Here is a 21,806-nt window from a genome sequence, read left to right as displayed (position 1 = left end):
TGCAGGTATTATTTTCTGTTTCTCAACTAGATTTTACTTGTATTTGTGAGTTTTATTTAAAGGGCAAGATTATATATATTATAACACATGTACTTCTGTAAAATATTTTTTTGCAAATTGTTATAATTACACATTATAGCTTTTAAAGTTTCTACTGAAAATAATCTGGTAGATGGCGTTGACTAGCTGTATTTCCTCTAGTCTATCACTGTTAAATTGCATACAGCTAGAGCAGTTGGCCCTAGAGTAATCTTGAAATAAATTTCAAAACGAACCGAATTACTTAAAATAGTGTTATATAAGTATAGTCATCACCACCTACTCTATTATCAATGAACAGTGGGATTGACCGTCACATTATAACGCTCCCACGACTAAACAGATAAACATTTTGAGTTCGAAGTGGATTCAAACCCACGACCCTCAGATTACAAGTCGAGTGACTTTTGTCTTTATTATTAATCCACATCCATATAGGGAAAAGAAACAAAAATACGTCAATCTCTCAAGAGTCGCGATAAATACTAACCACTTAACCAGGCCATAACTACAGTACCACACCATAATATATACATATCTATCATACATGTGGGAAAGTACGTTATTATATTTATCATTAGCTGCTATAAATCTAATTTAAAATAAACCATATTCACTTTGGGGACCATGAATCTCAATCATAGAGTATCCTTCTAGATATATATATATATGATATACAAAAATGAGCGATGTGACGCACAATGTGAATATCTCATTAAGTACCTTTTATTACATAGCATCCAGTTTTTAATACGATTTTTTTGTTAGGAATTAGAAACCAAGAAGGTGACAACTAGCTATTACTATTATATAAGACTCGTGTTAAAAATTGTTTGTTTGTTTATTGTAAAACGCAAAGCTACACAAGGGGTAGATGTGTGCCTTGCCCACCACAGGTATCAAAATTCGCTGTTTATATCTCAGAATGGTTGGTATGAATATTTACACTTTTATTGATAAGCAGAGAATAACGTTTCGACCTTCCTTAGTCATCTTCAGGTTAACAAAACAAAATCCTCTGTTATTCTTGGAGATGGTGGGTTGAACAGTGTAAATAATGTTTAGGTAGTCGTAGCTCGCCTATTGTGACGGGGGGTATACCATATACTTTCTTTGAGTATTAAACTGTTTTTGTGATTGGAGAAGGAAGAGGGGGCTTCTAATTTGGCAATTTTCAATAATGAATTAAAGATCCTTATTTCTATTATTTATGAAGTAGTTAGGACTGAATCCACTCTGAAATATATAAATACGCAATGTACAGTGCACGTACATACGAGTGTTTTTAAGTATTTCGCAACACAAATCTAAATAAAATGTATCTTCAATAGTTATAGTTTCAGAACATTTTACCCATCTAAGCCTATATATCACTCTATTTGAACTTAATATCCGATGCATTTAATATAGCTAAACACACTGTAAGTATTATAAAGGGCGTTATAATGTGACGGTCAATCCCACTATTAGCTGGTAAAAGAGAAGTCCAAGAGTTGACTGTAAGTGTTGATAACTAGCTGCTTTCTTCCTAGTCTTTCACTATTAAATTAGAGACGTCTGATACAGATAACCCTCGTGTAGCTTTGTGCAAATTTCAGAATAAACAGCCATTATAAATTAAAATGAATATTTAGTTACTGTATAAGTTATGCGCATCTTTAATGTATTTCTAACAAAAAGTACTTGTACGCATTCTGAACATATATCTAATTTTTCATTCATCTGCATATTAGATTTACATGGACTTCGTATTTTGGATTTGGACGTCCCCAGTGCTGTAGAATGGGGCAGTCCAGCATGGCTCAACTGTTCATTTGATCTGGAGAATGAGGATTTATATTCGGTGAAATGGTATAAAAACAGCGTTGAGTTTTATCGTTACCTTCCAAAGGAAGATCCTAAGACACACAAGTATGAACTACCTGGAGTTTACGTTGACGTAAGTGATATTATTTGCTTTTAGTAAGAAGATAAGTTTCAAAATAGTTTTAAGTGCATCAATTACTCAGTAAAAGTCGTCATTGTTGAGCAACCTGATATAAACTCATTTTTATTTTCCCGATAACAAGAACTAAAGAACATGCTACAATACGTTGAAATACATATACAACCGCTGCTTGAAAGCACGTGCTCATGATGCAACACACAGGTGTACACGTCTTTTAGTATTTGCATACTGTTTTCGTGTTTCTAGTGTGTGTGTTTTCTTACAGCAAAGCCTTATTGGGCTATCTGGTGAGCCCACCGAGGGGAATCGAAACCCTGATTTTAGCGTTGTAAATCTGTATACTTACCGCTGTACTAGCAGAGGGGTTCGTGTTTCAAGACATCAGAACGATGGAAGTTTCATACTATAAAATAATTGCAGAATAACGTTCCCTTCTAGTTTAAACGCAATATAATGGCTCATGGGATCAAAAACAGTTACTGGTTTGCCTGGTACTTTTAGTCAGTCTTTCCTAACTCAAACATGCAGTAATTTTTATTTATCTAAAATGCAGGGTTGAAACCCTTGCAGAAAATTACATTTATAATGCAAAGATGTTTCATGCTAAATATGTTCGAATTCTGATTTATGTTTCCAAACTGAGAAAGTTATATCTTTTCTTTTATAATTAGAGTTTTAGAGTTACTTAATTTTTAATGCGTTACCCTCTCGGACAAAAATACTTTTTTATCTGTTAGAGTTCTTCATGTAGATTTAGAGTTCTATTAATCAGTGCACACAATTCAAATTGTTTATAATGTTACGTCATTCATTTAAAGGTTTTTTCAGGAAAATTAGAATCAACTATCTTTGTTAAAGCTAGTCGATAGAAACCAAATATAATAATATTTTTATCAAACCCTTCAGGTAAATACAGGAGATTTCAACTTATTTTGTTAGTTTTGTTGAATTTTAAATCTTCACTCTTTGTTGACTTCTGTTTATTGGGAAAACTTTTAACTTGCACAAAACTAAGTAACACAAGTATTAAGAAATATTTTGTAAATGCAAAATGATGTACTGATGGCAATGTCGAAAGAAAGAAAACAAGAATATAAGGATGATACAGCTATACATAGGTTATCCATTTCAGACTTTACTATCAAAATTCCATGTTACACTGTAAAATGCACGAGTACAAAATGATTACTAGGTTGGTCAATTCGATCGACCTCGTAGCGAGAATCTCTAATAACGAATCTCAAGACGGCTGGTATTGGTATTAAAACTTTTAAGAAAGGTTAACCTGAAGATAACCTAAGAAGGTCGAAACGTTGTTCTCTACTTTAGTTTAATAAAAGTTTCAATACTAATACCAGCTGACTTGAGATACATTTTTACTTCATGAGGGTTTCTCGTCATCACGAATCTGTAAGTCTGTTACAATAAAGACATGTCTTGACTCGGCTTGGTTTTCCTTGTACATAAGTTCTAGGCTTTTCGTTTAAATTAATGCCTACCCTGACATTACCACGATAGTGTGATAAACAAACTGCATACCAACAGTAATATCAACTTCAAATATGCATTTTACAAAGTAACATTAAATTTTAATATTAAAAGTAATGTAGATTGTTTGCTTTTGTTTTTGAATTTCGCACAAACTACTCGATGGCTATCTGTGCTAGCCGTCCCTAAGTTAGCAGTGTAAGACTAGAGGGAAGGCAGCTAGTCATCATCACCCACCGCCAACTCTTGGGCTATTCTTTTACCAACGAATAGTGGGTTTGATCGTCACTTTATAACGCCCCTACGGCTGAAAGGGCGAGCATGTTTGGCGCGACGGGGATGCAAACCCGCGACCCTCAGATTACGAGTCGCACACCTTAACACGCTTGGCCATGCCGGGCCAGGTCATGTAGAAATCCACTATGTATAGCTGTATGATTCCTAGATTCTTATTTACATTAGTTTAGGTACTTCATCCCTAAATCACTATACATTCACAAAATGTTTTTTTTTAATTTCCTCCCACACTGAAAGTTAGTGTAATGTATAAATGTATATAATAAAATTTAATATTATGTGTTAATTTTTTCACTCCTTCACTTCGTACATAATATAGAGATTGGCTCCATAAAGACACGAATTGTATCCTGTATAAAGCATTGAGTATTTATGTGTCTCAGGTTTCTAATGTTCATCTGTTATTGCCCGGTAATTACTGTACTTAAACTTTTTAAAGGAACATCAGATGTTTCCAATAAATCTAGCGTCAAGAGGTAATAATATCGTGTTTACACCGAAAGTATGATTTTTTAGATTGCTATTAGTTATTAAGACTAAATGACGTCACTTCCCAGAAACACATAGAGTGGATTTAAGTTTAAACTGACGTTATTAACAAAATAATTATAGCCTATCTTGACTGCAACAACAATACGGTGGGTTCGTCACTTTCTGGTTTGATATTTTAACTATAATTTCTTGCCTTGTTTTGGGCTTGTCAAGTAGAGAAACGAATGAAAATTGTTATGAAACATCTTCAAAACACTTTGCCATTGTTCGTTGTTTTGTCGTGTAGAGTTACATTATGTCTATTGAGTTATTTGGTCATCTCTACAGGAGCACATAGTTTCATAGGAGTTTTATTTGCTAAGTGACTGAAAATTTTGAAATGTCCCTGAGGAGAAAGAAATAATATTTCACTATTTATATATGTCGAACACATGTTGTTATCTGTTTTTTATATTCGTGATCACGTACTTTTGTTGTTGTTTATAATTAAACACGAAGCTACTCAATGGGGTATCTGAGCTCTGCCGACCATGAGTATCGAAACCTGGTTTATAGAGGTGTAATCCTGCAGATATACGTCTGGGCTACTGGGATGGAAACGTACTTTAAAGTGAAGTGAAGTTATTGATTTTTATAGATTTTATAAGACAAATTGATAGAAGAGATATGCAGATATAGAGATATTCAATCGAATGATGAATAACTCAAATTATACCCAACGAAGTTATTACAAATTCTGGTAATTCGTAATTCAACGATAAATTAACCAAACATAGTTTTAGAGCTTTTTTAGATGAGATTATTACTTAAGAGTTTGAGATTGTTTTAGATAATATTTAAGCAATGATAGACAGATATTGTACTAATTCCATCTGACGAAATCAGCCTAACATTAAATAATTAAAATCACACAAGACTTCTAATATTGCTAATTAAAACCACACTAGATTCCACACTAGACTGAGGATGTTTATTTTAATACTGTAGTAAAATGAGTTCATAATGTATAAGAAAATAAAATTATTTGAAAGTTTATTAGACAATCTAAACGTTATTTGTGTTGTGCCACATGATAAGTAATAATAGAAATACTATTTTATTGGTTTCCTTAGCACCATACAGAATTATATTGGTTTCCTTAGCACCATACAGAATTATATTGGTTTCCTTAGCACCCTAGAGAACTACAATGTAGTATATTTGATAATTATTTATTTTAATTTCTTGTACAACGAAACCTGCAATGATATTAAAAAAAAACACGTATTCAACAAAATTATAATTTATTTTTGAAACCTGTCGTTTATGTTTTTCGTCACTCAGTTTTTTATATTTAGTTCTTGTCGAGAAGAATAGTAAACGCTACGTCACGAGCTCTTAGGTTTAGGTTTTTTTTAAGCGTAAGAATCGATTTGAACCATACAAAACATAAGTAAAAAAGAGGTTGGAAAAGATGTGTGATTCATTTTTGAAGAAAAAAAATATGTCACTACAAATTATGAGTTTGTGTTTACAATTTTGTCGAGATACGTGAAGTATTGTACCGAATAGAAAATTATTTAGTAATTAGAATTTCTATTGAAACATTTATTTGGGAAATTACGTTTGCCGGTTGTCACCCTGTACTCACGTTAGTTGTTAAACACGTTCTCGAAGAAATAATATTTTCTTATTAACATTAAATGGATTGTATCTCAAGACGGCTGATATGGGTATTAAAACTTTTACTGAATTAAAGTAGAGAAGAACGTTTCGATTTTCGTATGTCATCTTCTGGTTTACAGAGAGAGTTTGCAACTGATCGTTGCCTGGAACATGTCTTAGGGACGAGAGTGTAGAAGGGTACGGGATTGTAGGGGGCGTTGCAGTATATGTTAGGTTATTAATTAGTTTAGGTAGTTAAGTGGATTAGAATTTCGAGTGTTATTTTTACCAATTATTCGAAATGAGCCCTCCGAAAAATAAGTAAGCCGATAGAAAAATGTAGTGAAAACTGAGATTTTTATATTTAATGAAGTTTCTGAGACTTATAGAATTTTCTTAAATCCAAAAACATACTTAGAACTCTGTTTAAGAAATTTGTGGATTTTTCCTCAAGAATGTCTCCTGGGGTTATACTTACTAATATGAAATGAAATAAATAATGTATGACAGTTTCAGAGAGAACTTTGTTCATCCTATTATCGTGTGTTTTCATACGTCAAATCGGCTTTTCTGTTCGAGAAAAATACGCCTTTCCTAACGAGATGCTTTTATTTGAAAAGTATTGAGCTAAGGAAAGTAGATGAATAGAATATCTAACAAGTCCAGAATCTTTAAATCAGTCGTTACATTAGATCAAAAGATAACTGTGCTGTAAAACACTGTGAACAATTTAATTGTTTTATGTGAGAAGAAATGACAAGGCAGCAGTGAAATATGAAAATAATTAACAAGTTACAATATCCAATTTCATTTAAATTTCAGATGTTTAACTGGGTCTAATAATTTTACAAAGTAACTGACGTAAAGATAAGAGAATCGTACATTTCTGGAATAGTTTGATTTGGTTTGTTTTGAATTTCGCGAGGACTATCTGCACTAGCCGTCCCTAATTTAATAGTGTAAGGCTAAAGTGAAGACAGCTAGTCATCACCACCCACCGCCAACTCTTGGGTTACTCTTTTTACCAACGAACAGTGGGATTGACCGTCATATTATAACGCCCCCACGGCTGAAAGGGCGAGCATGTTTGGTGAGACGGGGATTCGAACTCGCGACCATCAGATTACGAATCGACCGCCGTAACCCACCCAACCATGCCGGGCCGTATGGAAAAGAAATGACCAAAATTTAAATCCAGCAAATCAGAGTTTGGAAGTGTCAAACATCTTAACAGATCTCTAATGACAGAGCGCAGCCCCAAAAGTGATTCGATGTACTTGAAAGACTGGATACAAAATGCTAGTTCCAGTAAGTTGTTAGAAAATGGAATCAACGTGTAGGGATTAACTACGGGATTTCTACGTTTCTTGCAATAAATTGAAGGACTGATGTCACGTAAATTCAATTCATATCTCTCTCTGATCATTGATTTCGGAGTAACAAGACATAATTATATTAAGTGTCACACATATCATTTAATATTAAACATATCTTGGTATTTACTTGGAAAGCACGTAAAGCAACACTAAGAAATTCTTGACTATGTTTACACTGTATTTTAGAAGACATTTAAAATAAAAAAACCTTTAACGTTAATTCAAAATGCCTCTTACAAATGTATATTAATATAACTAATTTAACTATAATTACAGATTTACCACAATAAATATTTTTTTCACTATCAAAAATGTCCTTTAAAGAAGAATTTTAATTTGATATGATTTATTTAATGTAACTACTTTGTTATTTTGTAAACTGATAGTCTTTACTAATACCTTATCCATCCTTATCACACCTTATCCATCCTTATCACACCTTATCCATCCTTATCCATCGTAGCGTTCTGTGCAATAATTCTACACCAATTTCCAGTTTGTATTCTGTTTTTATCTTTTGTATATTTCCTTTGGTGGATCAGTTGTATGTTTTCAGACATAGGGTCGATTACCCATGAAAGACAGAACATAAATAACTCATTTTTAGCTTTGTTTTTAAAACAACATCAATAATAATTTACACGGGAAAATGAGTTAATCACCTCATTTTTTTTTCAAGTTGTCGCACGAGCCCCATAAATGTAGAAACGTAACTCATGTTATGGTTAATCTGTAAGACCATAAATAACAGCAAGTATCTCTTCTTATCTCTCTTGGACAAAATGTCATTTCCAAGTACGGTTTCTTTAAACAGTTCTTAAAAGGCGTCTGTTGGAGTCGACGAACAATTGCAATCGAAAAGAACAACATCCGTCAACTATTGATGACTGACATGACAAAAAAAGAAGACGGATAGACAACGATGTAACACACAGCAAAGAAGACAGAATCTCGGTTGAGCTATTCTCTCATAAGTGGCTTCTAACTTTACATTCCATTAACAAAATACAAATAGCTGTGAACAGTCAGTTAAAAAACAGTCCAAAAACGGCTTCCTAAAGATACAAACAAGAAACTAAGTGCTTCTTAGAACACAAACCGTGGACAAAGAATCTGAAAAACCGTGATGTGGTTTTCAGTTCCGTTTCACTACTTTCTGCACTGAGAGAACATTAGGAACAAACAGTGGAGACTCAGTTTTTTTTTTTGTTAATTATTTCCGATGTGTGAAGTTGTAAAATCGTAAGCAGAGCTGCGGTCTTGTGACTTATTTATAAAAAACAAATGAGGTATAGGATACATGAATATATTTATATACGTTGCGGACCAAGGCCACCTCACAGTGTTACGTGTATATGTGCTCAAACTGACGAGAATGGTTTTTCCGAGACAATAAAACAAAAGTCATTGTTACTTGTTTCGATCAACATTAGTGCAAAGAATATTGTAACGTCTTCAGTAACCTTCTGTAGCCAGCGTAACTACTAGATACCAGTTTGACTGTACATCTCTGGGGCCTTCAGTAACCTTCTGTAGCCAGTGTAACTATTAGATACCAGTTTGACTGTACATCTGTGGGGCCTTCAGTAACCTTCTGTAGCCAGCGTAACTACTAGATACCAGTTTGACTGTACACCTCTGGGGTCTTCAGTAACCTTCTGTAGACAGCGTAACTACTAGATACCAGTTTGACTGTACATCTCTGGGGCCTTCAGTAACCTTCTGTAGCCAGCGTAACTACTAGATACCAGTTTGACTGTACACCTCTGGGGTCTTCAGTAACCTTCTGTAGACAGCGTAAGCACTAGATACCAGTTTGACTGTACACCTCTGATGTCTTCAGTAACCTTCTGTAGACAGCGTAACTACTAGATACCAGTTTGACTGTACATCTCTGGGGTCTTCAGTAACCTTCTGTAGACAGTGTAACTACTAGATACCAGTTTGACTGGGGCACTCTTCTGCATATGTCATTACCTACTACTGTATTTAAGTCACTTGCAAACCGTTCTACCACTTATGACATGTTTGTTATTTATGGAATGTTTCGTAAAGATTATTATGGATTCAAGCTTTTGTCAAAGTTCATACTAAGTAGAAGTATCTAGTGGACGCATATGGAAATATTGTATTACGTCACATGTATATGGAAATATTGTATTACGTCACATGTATATGGAAATATTGTATTACGTCGCGTGTATATGTAAAAAAATCCAAAATAACTGACTACAAATTACATATATTATGTTACAAATGCATTACTAATCTTTTAAAACAATTCATTATTTTGTTTAACAGATAACGTGTTTATACGGATGTGCTAACATTCTGAATATAAACGTTTCCTTAGCACAAATCTTGAGTTCCAACAAAGATGGATCAGTAACAAATCTATACTGCAATAGTTTCAAGTGGACACTAGTGTGTCGTGGCAAGTTTTTTAAATAATGAAAAATTAAGGACAATTAAAAACTAAAACTACATTACATGTGGCAGTAAAATATGTCTCACAGCTCAAGGCAAGTAGGATGAAGGTATTGTCAGTGATGCACATAATCACTTGTGCTTCTGTAGCCTTGCGTTCAAAATATAATACCGAAGTTCATGTTCTAATTTCCTTTACATTATCACGTTTAAACCTGTAACGGTAACACGCTCATATTCTGGTTAAAGTCTAGTTTTATTAATTTAATAGAAACATGACCTAGTATTCTAAAGTAGAATTTTTTCCAAAAAAAATGGAGAAAACCGCAGACAAAACTGGAGGTTTGGACACAACGTCACGCTTATTTTGTCGGACAGTGTTCTGTTATTTGACATTAGAGCCATGTTGGTAGGTCAAAAATATCTCTGGTTGTGTCTCAGCAATGTGAACTTGTATATCAAAATCGAGGTTTAAAGTCTAAGAACCATTTTTTCTTTTTAATTTTTCAGTATATACGTGAATTACTGTGTGCTGTTCAATAGAAAGTACTCCCAGCAAGACCCACCATCCACCCTAAGTAGTTGACTATCCCTATTATAACCCACTAATATATTATAGTATGTGGAACATTTTGTGATATAGCATGGACTGACGCTCTGTCTCCAACGCTCAGGGCTCAAACAGAGGGATAACACTCCCTCAATTCGATACCAACTCAATATTAGATTACCAGAATTAAAAGGTAGACAAATAAATAAATTATGTAATTAATGTTGAAACAAGTGTTCATTGAAACGTGGACGTCGAAGCAAATTTTTATATCATCGAATCTGTATACTTAAATAGAAAAATAAATACCCTCTGAAAATTCGGAACTTGACTCGTAATCTGAGGGTCGCAGCTTCGAATCCCGGTTGCACCAAACATGCTCGCCCTTTCAGCCGTGTGGGCGTTATAACGTGACGGTCAATCCCTTTATTCGTTGATAAAAGAGTAGCCCAAGAGTTGGCGGTGAGTGGTGATGACTAGCTGCCTTCTCTTTAGAGTTACACTGCTAAACTAGGGACGGCTAACGCAGATAGCCTTCGTGTAGCTTTGCGCGAAATTCAAACAAAAAAAAAAACAAGAAAATTCTGAAAATAGATAAGTTATTCGAAAAGTTACTGCTTTCCAGCGTCATAAGTAAGTTATACCTTCAAAGAGAAATGTTCTCAAGATATAAATGATGTTTTTAATAATAATTTTACTTGTATAAATACCATAAAAGTATACAATATAATCCTTCAGAGTTATTAATTAAATTATTAAGGTAATTATGCCTAAGTTTTGTTTTGAGTTTACCGGGTTATAAATTGTAATAAAAAATATTGCTTTCATAGGTTTTATTGACAGGATCTTGACCTACGCAGTAAACCTGAATGTCCATCTTCATAAAAACTTAGAAGCATCTTAATATTTTATTTAATACTTAAGCAACGTTACCGGCAAGGCCAGGTGGTTAGGGCGCTTGACTTGTAATCTGACGGTCGTGAATTCGAATCCTCGTCACACCAAACATGCTCGCCCTTTCTGCCGTGGGGGCAGTAAAATGTGACTGCAATCCCACTTTCGTTGTTAAAAGAGCATCCCAAGAATTGGCGGTGGGTGGTGATCACTAGCTACCTTCCGTCTGGTCTTACACTACTAAATTAAGAACTACTTACACGTATATTGTCCTCGTATTCCTCTGCGTGAAATTCGAAACAAACACTCTTAGATAATAATTCTACTTATGCATCAAACAATTTCTATTAACGATTTTCATGTTGTTGAAGACTGATTTACAAGAAGTCTGAGATTTGAACAACATCTAATCTGTGATTCTGGATATGTACATTATACAAGGATACAAGTTACGTTCCGTTAAAAGAAATATATATAGCTCATATTTCATACAACTACTAGTTATTTACAAAAATTTGTGTGAAAATACGATAAAATCGGCTTTGTAAGATACAGTTTACTGTTTTTATGTGTAACTAGGAATCTTTGTTTCCTGGCAAACCATTCCTGGTTCACGAACAGTTAATAATACTTGAGAATTCGGAGAAAGTGGATGAAAACATCTAAGATACATTTCCCACTTTTAACTGTGTTTTTAAGCATACAATAGATTCTCCACCACTTTTCTCCATCTCGTTATCATGACAATTGGAACAGATTTTTCTCTGATTCATCGTGAATTGTTGTTGATTTGACGTAACTGCTTACGTTAATAAAATGAGCTCTATTTACACATTTTCAATAACTCATATTACATTAATTACTAAGCGTTTAAAACATTTACACATATATTTATGTGGCAGCATAACTCGTATTAAGTTCTGCGCTTACATCCGTTTAAGCATGCGAGCATGACGTCAACGTAGCTAATATCATCATTCAGCAATTCGTGTTCTATGCGATAATAAATCAAAACTAACGTTCAGTCTCGGTAGTATTTGCTTTGTTTGTTTGTTTTTAAACGCGAAACTACACGATGGCTGTGCTTGTCCGATATGCAGTGTTATAAACTTCCAGATATACCACTGAGGCATTAAAGTCATCTTCCATCAGCTAAAGTTAAAGATATGTCTCAAATATATTATTAAAGTAATTCTAAATTTATAATAATCGAAAAGCTTAACTTTGCAGAGAATGCTATATTAATTTAAAAGCAAAACAGAACGTCACTATAAAAACTTTAATTCAATATTTTACGAATAGATTGGATTTCATGATATAAATTATTCTACATTTTCTTGGAAGACGGTGTTATTTATTATTTTATACAACCTTGTGTATTTCGAATTTATTAAGCCGTTCGGTCATTTATACCTTTCAATGTTGTTATTTATATTTGTTAGAAAATATTAACACCTCACGACTTTTGACCTGTTGACCTACATGATTAAAGTTTAACACTCTTTCTCTCCATAAAGAGAAACGTTTAGACTGTTACTTTACGTTACTGTAGTACAGGGGTTATTTCACATCCACAGCTATATATTTCATTGCCGTCTGTTATTTTCTGTGCACATAAATCATGCTTCTAATCAGTTTACGTATCTGCATTAGATGAAATTACTTGCATTTCTAAATTAGTCACTAAGTAAAGCTAACATTTCATACGTTTTGTTCACTAAAAAAATAAATGAAATTATTGTTTGTAAATTAAAAAACGTGCTACCAAATAGTATTATTAACATCTAATCAGATCAGAACTGTTAAACATGAACCTTGTAATCAGAATAGTTAATTAAATATACTGTTTTTGTTTAAAATCATTAGCGCTGTTTAATTATTTGAGTTCCCTCGCTGTTAGAGCTGTTTGCAGACTTACTCTCAAACCGGTTTCAGAAACGTTTAGCTTATTTCTAAACGTTCAAAGATTCAGATATTTTTTGTTCTTGTTGTTTTTGTTTTTTAAGCTAGTACAGCGGTAAGTCTACGGATTTACAACGCTAAAATCAGGGGTTCGATTCCCCTCGGTGGGCTCAGCAGATAGCTTGATGTGGTTTTGTTATACGAAAAACACACGCACACACCAAAGCAGCGCTTCCCTGTGGGTCAGCATTAAGTTTACAGATTTATACTAATAAGTATGTCTGTGTGTTTTCTTACAGCAAAGCCACATCGAGCTATCTGCTAAGTCCATCGAGGAGAATCAAACCCCTAATTTTAGCATTGTAAATCCGTGGACTTACCGATGCACTAGAGGGGGACATTTATACTAGAGTAGGAGATTCGACTGCCCTAGATGGACAGAGTGCAGATAGCCCATTAGGTTCGTTTGAACTACGAAATCAACAGTAATAAGAAAATCCAGTTACAAATTCCTTTAAAAGCAAAACAGTAAAAGCTTTTGATGATTTGAAAATTTAGCTGTTCTTGGGGGGGGTCGATTCCCCTAGATGAACTCAGCAGATAGCCCGATATAAGAAACCCCACACTTTTCTTAGGATGATATTTAGTGTATTACGTTATAACAAGTACAGTTAATAATATCTATTAAACAGTGTTTGGATGTTGTGCAGTTTTAATCATGTTATCTTGACGTTTTTCGTGTTCAAATGTTCTAAATGTTACACTGTTTTCTATTATGAAATACGGAAATGTAAGAAAATTATCCTATACACTTAAGCCGAAAGCGAGAGATAAATCATGTTACAATATATATTGTGTTCACAGTTAATATTGTCCCTATGACGTAATGTAGTGATAATAATAATGTTTTAAGAAGAACCTATCGGTTATGTTGTTTTAGGCTTAAAGGGGTTAATTTCATGTGCATTTAAAATACGATATTAATTTCACTTTCAGCTGAATAACTCTGGGGAGAATCACATATCATTAACTCGCACAGACTTGGACTCGGAAGGAATCTATCGTTGTGAAATATCAGCCGAAGCGCCATCTTTCCAAACAGAACGAGCTGAAAGGAAACTAAGTGTTTATGGTAAGACACCGTTTTGGAAATAACAGAATACCCTAATGATAATATAAATAATTAAAAACTATTAAAAGTTACTTACACATCGTCTTTAAAGCACGCGTCTCTTCAAATGATGTTGCGTATCACCCACCTCTGAGACCACATTTTTAATATTGTGCTACATTTTCTATCACAAATTAAATCATCGTGTTATACAAACTAAAATAATGTATATTAATATAATACAGATTTAGAATAAGGTTTTGTTTCTAAACAAAAGTATTTTGTATATATTCGTTCTCTTTCCATCTGTTTATTCGATCTCTCCTTCAGGTATCCTGTTGTTGTTTTTTTCCGTTTAACTCTTGACTTATGTGTATTTTTCCCAAATTCTTGCTGTAAAACTCTGTTCCTTTCTATTTTTCTACACCTATTTTAATTATAACGTTTTCAAATTACATGGGTTTTTATTATATCAATGCAGCTGATAATTTTTTGTTTTTTTTTTAATTTCGCGTGAAACTACACAACGGTTATCTTTGCTAGCCGTCCATAATTTAGCAGTGTAACACTAGAGGGAAAGCAACTAGTCATCACAACTCACTGCCAACCCTTGGGCTACTCTTTTACCAATGAATAGTGAGATTGACCGTCACATTATAACGCCTCCACGGCTGAAAAGGTGAATATGTTTGGTGTGACGGAGATTCGAACCCGAGACTCTTAGAATGCAAATTCAATGCCTTAACCACCTGGTCATGTATGGTCTATCATGCAGCTGAAGCAACAGTTAGATGCTTCCTCTAATAGCTTTCTACTTGTTTAAAGATTTACAATTCGTTAGTTTGTTATAGACTGAACAAATGGCGGCCGCTTTCTCACCTCTTTTAACCCTAATCAATGTTTATTACACCTACTTTCATAACAAAGTGAAATGTTCAACAAATTGAAATTAAAACAAATTGCTTCAGTGAAAATATCCGTAGCGCTACAATAGCAATAGACTTCCAGTGGCATAGCGATATGTTAGTGTTGATATATTCCGTAATGCTGCGTTATGTAAACACCATGTTGTTTTAACGAGGCTATGTTTCTCTATCTTTAAAAAAAATATATTTTAGGGCCCTGCATAGCCAGGTAGGTTAAGGCGTTCGACTCGTAATCTGAGGGTCGCGGGTTCGAATCCTCGTCACACCAAACATGCTCACCCTTTCAGCCAGTGGGGACGTTATAATATGACAGCCAATCCTACTATTCGTTGGTAAAAGAGTAGCCCAAGAGTGGGCGGTGGGTAGTGATGACTAGCAGCCTTCCCTCTAGTCTTATATAGCTAAATGAAAAACGGCTAGCGCAGATAGCCCTCGTGTAGCTTTGCGCGAAATTAAAACAAACAAACAAACAAAATTATTTTATTATTTAACATATTTATAGACAAACACTGTACCGATTTCAAATAAAATACTATGTCATTAATTTTGCTGTTTTGAAATAAACAAAATAAGATATAAATATGATTTTCCAGCTTGAACGCCCCCAGTGACACAGCGGTATGTTTACGGACTAACGATACTAGAAACCGAGTTTCGATAACCGTGGTAGACAGAGCACAGACAGCTTTTTATGCAACTATGTGCTGAACTAGAAACTAACAAACATTTGTAATATATCATGTAACAGCCTGAGTTTCTTTTTTATATTTCGGATGAAAATGGAAGCTTCATTCATTATCTCTGTTCGTCACTATATTACAACCTTATCTAATATCCGGTCAGACAACCTTATCTGATATCAGGCCAGACAACTATTTCGTGATTATATACTGTACACTGGACGAAGAATGACATAGACTAAATATGATGCTGGAAAACCTTTTTTTTATTATAGCACATCCGGTTACGGTTACGAGTACAGTTTGCAATACAACAAGGATATCAACAGATGATTCGAGAGGTCAATACGACATTATGTAAAGTTAATATTTTGTTTGTTTGTTTTTTAATTTCGCACAAAGCTACACAAGTGCTATCTGCGCTACCCGTCCCTAATTTAGCAGTGTAACACTAGAGGGAAAGCAACTAGTCATCACAACTCACTGCCAACTCTTGGGCTACTCTTTCACCAGCGAATACTGGGATTGACCGTAACATTATAACGCGCCCACGGCTGAAAGGCGAGTATGTTTGGTGCGACAGGGATTCGAACTCACGCCTCTTGGATTACCCTCGTCTTTTTCTCTCGATCACTCACCAGCAGATGGTAGACACCGTTTTTAACAGTGAAAGTCGTTTTCACTTTCTATTTGACCCTATTGATAATAACAGTGAAAGTCGTTTTCACTTTCTATTTGACCCTATTGATAAGTGTTGATGTTAAGAGTCCCAATAGTCAACTGAGTAATAGCCAGTTAGTAATAGCCTAATAGCTTACTGAGTAATAGCCAATTAGTAATAGCCAATTAGTAATAGCCTAATAGCCAACTGAGTAATAACCAATTACTAATAGCCTAATAGCCAACTGAGTAATAGCCAATTAGTAATAGCCTAATAGCCAACTGAGTAATAGCTAATTAGTAATAGCCTAATAGTCAATTAGTAATAGCCTAATAGCCAACTGACTAATAGCCAATTAGTAATAGCCTAATAGCCAACTGAGTAATAGCCAATTAGTAATAGCCTAATAGCCAACTGAGTAATAGCCAATTAGTAATAGACTAATAGCCAGCTGAGTAATAGCCTAATAGCCAACTGAGTAATAGCCAATTAGTAATAGCCTAATAGCCAACTGAGTAATAGCCAATAAGTAATAGCCTAATAGCCAACTGAGTAATAGCCAATTAGTAATTGCCTAATAGCCAACTGAGTAATAGTCAATTAGTAATAGCCTAATAGCCAACTGAGTAATAGCCAATTAGTAATAGCCTAATAGCCAACTGAGTAATAGCCAATTAGCAATAGCCTAATAGCCAACAGAGTAATAGCCAATTAATAATAGCCTAATAGCCAACTGAGTAGTAGCCAATTAGTAATAGGCTAATAGCCAACTGAGTAATAGCCAATTAGTAATAGCCTAATAGCCAACTGAGTAATAGCCAATTAGTAATAGCCTAATAGCCAACTGAGTAATAGCCAATTAGTAGTGGCCTAATAGGCAACTGAGTAATAGCCAATTAGTAATAGCCTAATAGCCAACTGAGTAATAGCCAATAAGTAATAACCAACTGAGTAATAGCCAATTAGTAATAGCCTAATAGCCAACTGAGTAATAGCCAATTAGTAATAGCTTAATAGCCAACTGAGTAATAGCCAATTAGTAATAGCCTAATAGCCAACTGAGTAATAACCAATTACTAATAGCCTAATAGCCAATTAGTAATAGCCTAATAGCCAACTGAGTAATAGCCAATTAGTAATAGCCTAATAGCCAATTAGTAATAGCCTAATAGCCAACTGACTAATAGCCAATTAGTAATAGCCTAATAGCCAACTGAGTAATAGCCAATTAGTAATAGCCTAATAGCCAACTGAGTAATAGCCAATTAGTAATTGCCTAATAGCCAACTGAGTAGTAGTCAATTAGTAATAGCCTAATAGCCAACTGAGTAGTAGCCAATTAGTAATAGCCTAATAGCCAACTGAGTAGTAGCCAATTAGTAATAGCCTAATAGCCAACTGAGTAATGGCCAATTAGTAATAGCCTAATAGCCAACTGAGTAATAGCCAATTAGTCATAGCCTAGTAGCTAACTGAGTAATAGCCAATTAGTAATAGCCTAATAGCCAACTGAATAATAGCCAATTAGTAATAGCCTAATAGCCAACTGAGTAATAGCCAATTAGTAATAGCCTAATAGCCAACTGAGTAATAGCCAATTAGTAATAGCCTAATAGACAACTGAGTAATAGCCAATTAGTAATAGCCTAATAGCCAACTGAGTAATAGCCAATTAGTAGTGGCCTAATAGGCAACTGAGTAATAGCCAATTAGTAATAGCCTAATAGCCAACTGAGTAATAGCCAATAAGTAATAACCAACTGAGTAGTAGCCAATTAGCAATAGCCTAATAGCCAATTAGTAATAGCTTAATAGCCAACTGAGTAATAGCCAATAAGTAATAGCCAACTGAGTAATAGCCAATTAGTAATAGCCTAATAGCCAACTGAGTAATAGCCAATTAGTAATAGCCTAATAGCCAACTGAGTAAACTGTCTTTGGAACAGCGATCTCGCTAGATAAACAATAAATATCATGCCTCTTTCAAAGAGCCTTGCTCTTGCATACTGTTAGGAACAGAGCTACTTTCCTGTGTTAACAGTGTTCTTTTCACAAATATGTTCAGAAATGTAAAAATAATCTGTTTTAATTTGACCATTTTACGACATTATGGTTGATGTTATTCAGTTATCGTTAAAATAATCAACCGTTATGTGAAAATTATATATAAATATACTGTTTGTACTTATATATAAATGTACTGTTTGTACTTATATATAAATATACTGTTTGTACTTATATATAAATATACTGTTTGTACTTATATATAAATATACTGTTTGTATTTATAAATGGCAAAACGTAACATAAAAACAAAATAAATAAAAACAGTATAATCCTGTCTGATCAGAAGACAGTGTAACTGATTTTTGTTTGGTTTTAAAGGGCGTTACTTACATTTCCTTAAGAATACATTAATTAACTAATTTTATTCAGTGAGTTACTTAAGTTATAATATACATTAGTTCAAACTAGCTCGTCAAACCAGATGTTGTAAAACCTTTAGGAAGCTCATTTTTTTTCTATTTTTCTTCTGTAGTTCCTACAAGATCACATCTTATGTTTACGTTCCTACTAGTTATAAAATTCTCTCAACCAAATCGCTTTAAACATAAACATACAGATAAGACGAGATACAAATTTACCTTACAAAAAAGTAAAATGAAAATCACGTTGGTATAACGGTTGCCATTCGCTTACTTGTATTTTGGTTTTGTTTTTTAAAAACCTTATATCTCAAAGAAAACAATTTTAACGTGAATTAAACATTCAGTCAAAGTGTCAAATATTGATTATCTGTGTCATCTCAATACCTTTAATGTTGCTGTGTTTACGTGAGACTATTGTGGCTGTAGAATTAAAACAACTAAATTATAATACCGTATCAGAGATAGTACAGAATCCTTATGTCTGAAAAACACATGGTACGGTCAAACATAGAGGAAAACAGACATGATTTTAAGGTTACGAGAATGTGTTACGACGCTGCTAAAAATAGTTCTTCACAAAGAAGGAATAACTGTATACAGTAAATATTGTAAATAAATCACATTTACTGGAAAATCATCATTCTTTGATCTTATGCTGAAAAGTTGAAATTGTTTTCTCTAAGCTGTTCAAAAACTTCGAGTGTTTATTTATGGTTTATTTAACATTTATTGTCTTCAGGATTATGTGTTTACTTCAGGTTTTCTTGCTATTATTCTACGTTTTTTATTATGTGTGTGTTTACTTTTCTTTGGGAACACGAAAGTAGTGCTTGTTTTTAAATTTTCGTTGTTAAACAATCACTTTCTTGGCCAAGTGCGTATAGCGTGTGACTCGTAATCCGAGGGTCGCGGGTTCGCGCCCGCGTCGCGCTAAACATGCTCGCCCTCCCAGCCGTGGGAGCGTATAATGTGACGGTCAATCCCACTATTCGTTGGTAAAAGAGTAGCCCAAGAGTTGGCGGTGGGTGGTGATGACTAGCTGCCTTCCCTCTAGTCTTACACTACTAAATTAGGGACGGCTAGCGCAGATAGCCCTTGAGTAGCTTTGTGCGAAATTCCAAAACAAACAAACAAACAATCACTTTCTAAGTCTGTTCCCTCTCGGGAATGGTTATGACATATTCATCCGCCCAACCATAAATCTATAATTGGAAGCACTGCCCAATCAGATGATCGAGACTTTGTATTGACGAGTGCAATATGGTTAATCAAATTGTTCATGTCGATACGGCCTGAATTTATTGTGTTACGCTATCACTAACTGTTCGTAAATAGGCTCAGCTCTGATACAGATATCTTCCTTATGATATATATACTTGCGAACACATTTCATGTGGAAGAGAGACGTTTCGAAGGCTCATGTATACCCAGTCTTTCTATGGTTCAACCCTTCTACCTCTAACCTTATACACTTGTTTTTCGCAACTGTGATAAGTAATTTAAATGAACCAACTATTTTTTGACGCATAGACTGTAGACATTAAAGATTTTGAACTTACTTCCCCGTCAGTTGGTCAATCTATAAGTTGTATTTTTACTGCCATGAATAATAAAAATTCATTAACGTAAGTCGTAAATAATTTACAACTTTAAAAAGAGTTATAAAAAATAACATATTTTAACCTCTAAGTCTGATATTGGAAATATCTTTGTAATAACAATAATGATCGCTAAAAGACAGCTGAGCTCAAATGATTCTATTAAATTAATGAAATTACAATATGATCCCACTTATAAAAGTGAATAGAAGAAATGAAGATAAATAATAAAAGACAGTGTTTGATCATAAGAACATCCAATAGTGTTCCGGGAAAGTTTTGTGGTTTGCGTAAAATTTATAAAGAAAGAGTTTAATAACACTGTGTAACACAAATTGTGTTACTGGATAGTATGTGTTATAACACTATGTAACACAAATTGTATTCTTGGATAGTATGTGTTATTTCTTAACACTGTGTAACACAAATTGTGTTCCTGGATAGTATGTGTCATTTCTTAACACTGTGTAACACAAATTGTGTTCCTGGATAGTATGTGTCATTTCTTAACACTGTGTAACACAAATTGTGTTCCTGGATAGTATGTGTCATTTCTTAACATTGTGTAACACAAATTGTGTTCCTGGATAGTATGGGTCATTTCTTAATTTCTGATGTTGTAAAAGTACAGAAAATTGCCATTATTCCCTTCAAACTTTACTTTTGTGACCTGGATAATTAAATTCAGAAATTAACCTATTTTCTATGTAAAAACGGGCAAATATGCACATTTTCATTTATATAAGGTCTGAATAAAACAACATATGAATCAAGATTTACACGTATTTATACTAAAGTTATACAAAAATGTCTAGAAGTGAGTAGTTTTTCGAGATTTGCGTCTGTAATGTAAGTCACTTTCACGTACAGCCCCCAAATATAATCTCCCACCATGTTTTCATTATACGCTCCCAGGTCACAAAAGCAAAGTTTGAAGAGAAAAATAGGTCTTTTCCATTAACTTTAGGCATAAGTAACTGGGAAATAACACTTTCTGTCCAGGAACAAGAAAAAATAACGTGTTTATGAAATATCTCGTCCATATGAAGTGTTACATGAATATCTCAATAACAATATACGGTTTTTATGTAAGAATAAATTACCCAATTTTGTTATTGATAGAATAGTTCATAACTATCTAAACAAAAGAATAATTAGTACACCAAATATTATCCTAGTACTAAGTATCCTATCGGAAAGTATTGTATAATTAGTAACAGAAGAAAATATTCAATAGCCATGGCACTTGAAACCGTTTTAGGCAGAATTATCGTAAATTAACATATGAAACCTATTTTTCGTTATTTAATTATTCATATTTTTGTGCCCCAGCAACAACAAACT

The 21,806-nt window shown here is 33.9% G+C and overlaps 1 protein-coding gene across 1 annotated transcript in view; it reads left to right on the top strand.

The window, feature by feature from the left end:
- Positions 1-21,806, top strand: part of LOC143235141 (synaptogenesis protein syg-2-like) — a 123,620-nt gene that overhangs the window by 63,238 nt on the left and 38,576 nt on the right. Inside the window, exons 2-3 of the mRNA XM_076473001.1 lie at positions 1,773-1,978; positions 14,054-14,189. Coding sequence (XP_076329116.1) covers positions 1,773-1,978; positions 14,054-14,189 — 342 coding nt within the window. The remainder of the gene's footprint in view (positions 1-1,772; positions 1,979-14,053; positions 14,190-21,806) is intronic.

This window comes from Tachypleus tridentatus, chromosome 12 (genome assembly GCF_004210375.1).
Source record: "Tachypleus tridentatus isolate NWPU-2018 chromosome 12, ASM421037v1, whole genome shotgun sequence".
Lineage (NCBI taxonomy): Eukaryota > Metazoa > Arthropoda > Merostomata > Xiphosura > Limulidae > Tachypleus > Tachypleus tridentatus.
This window is presented reverse-complemented; position numbering and strand designations above follow the sequence as displayed.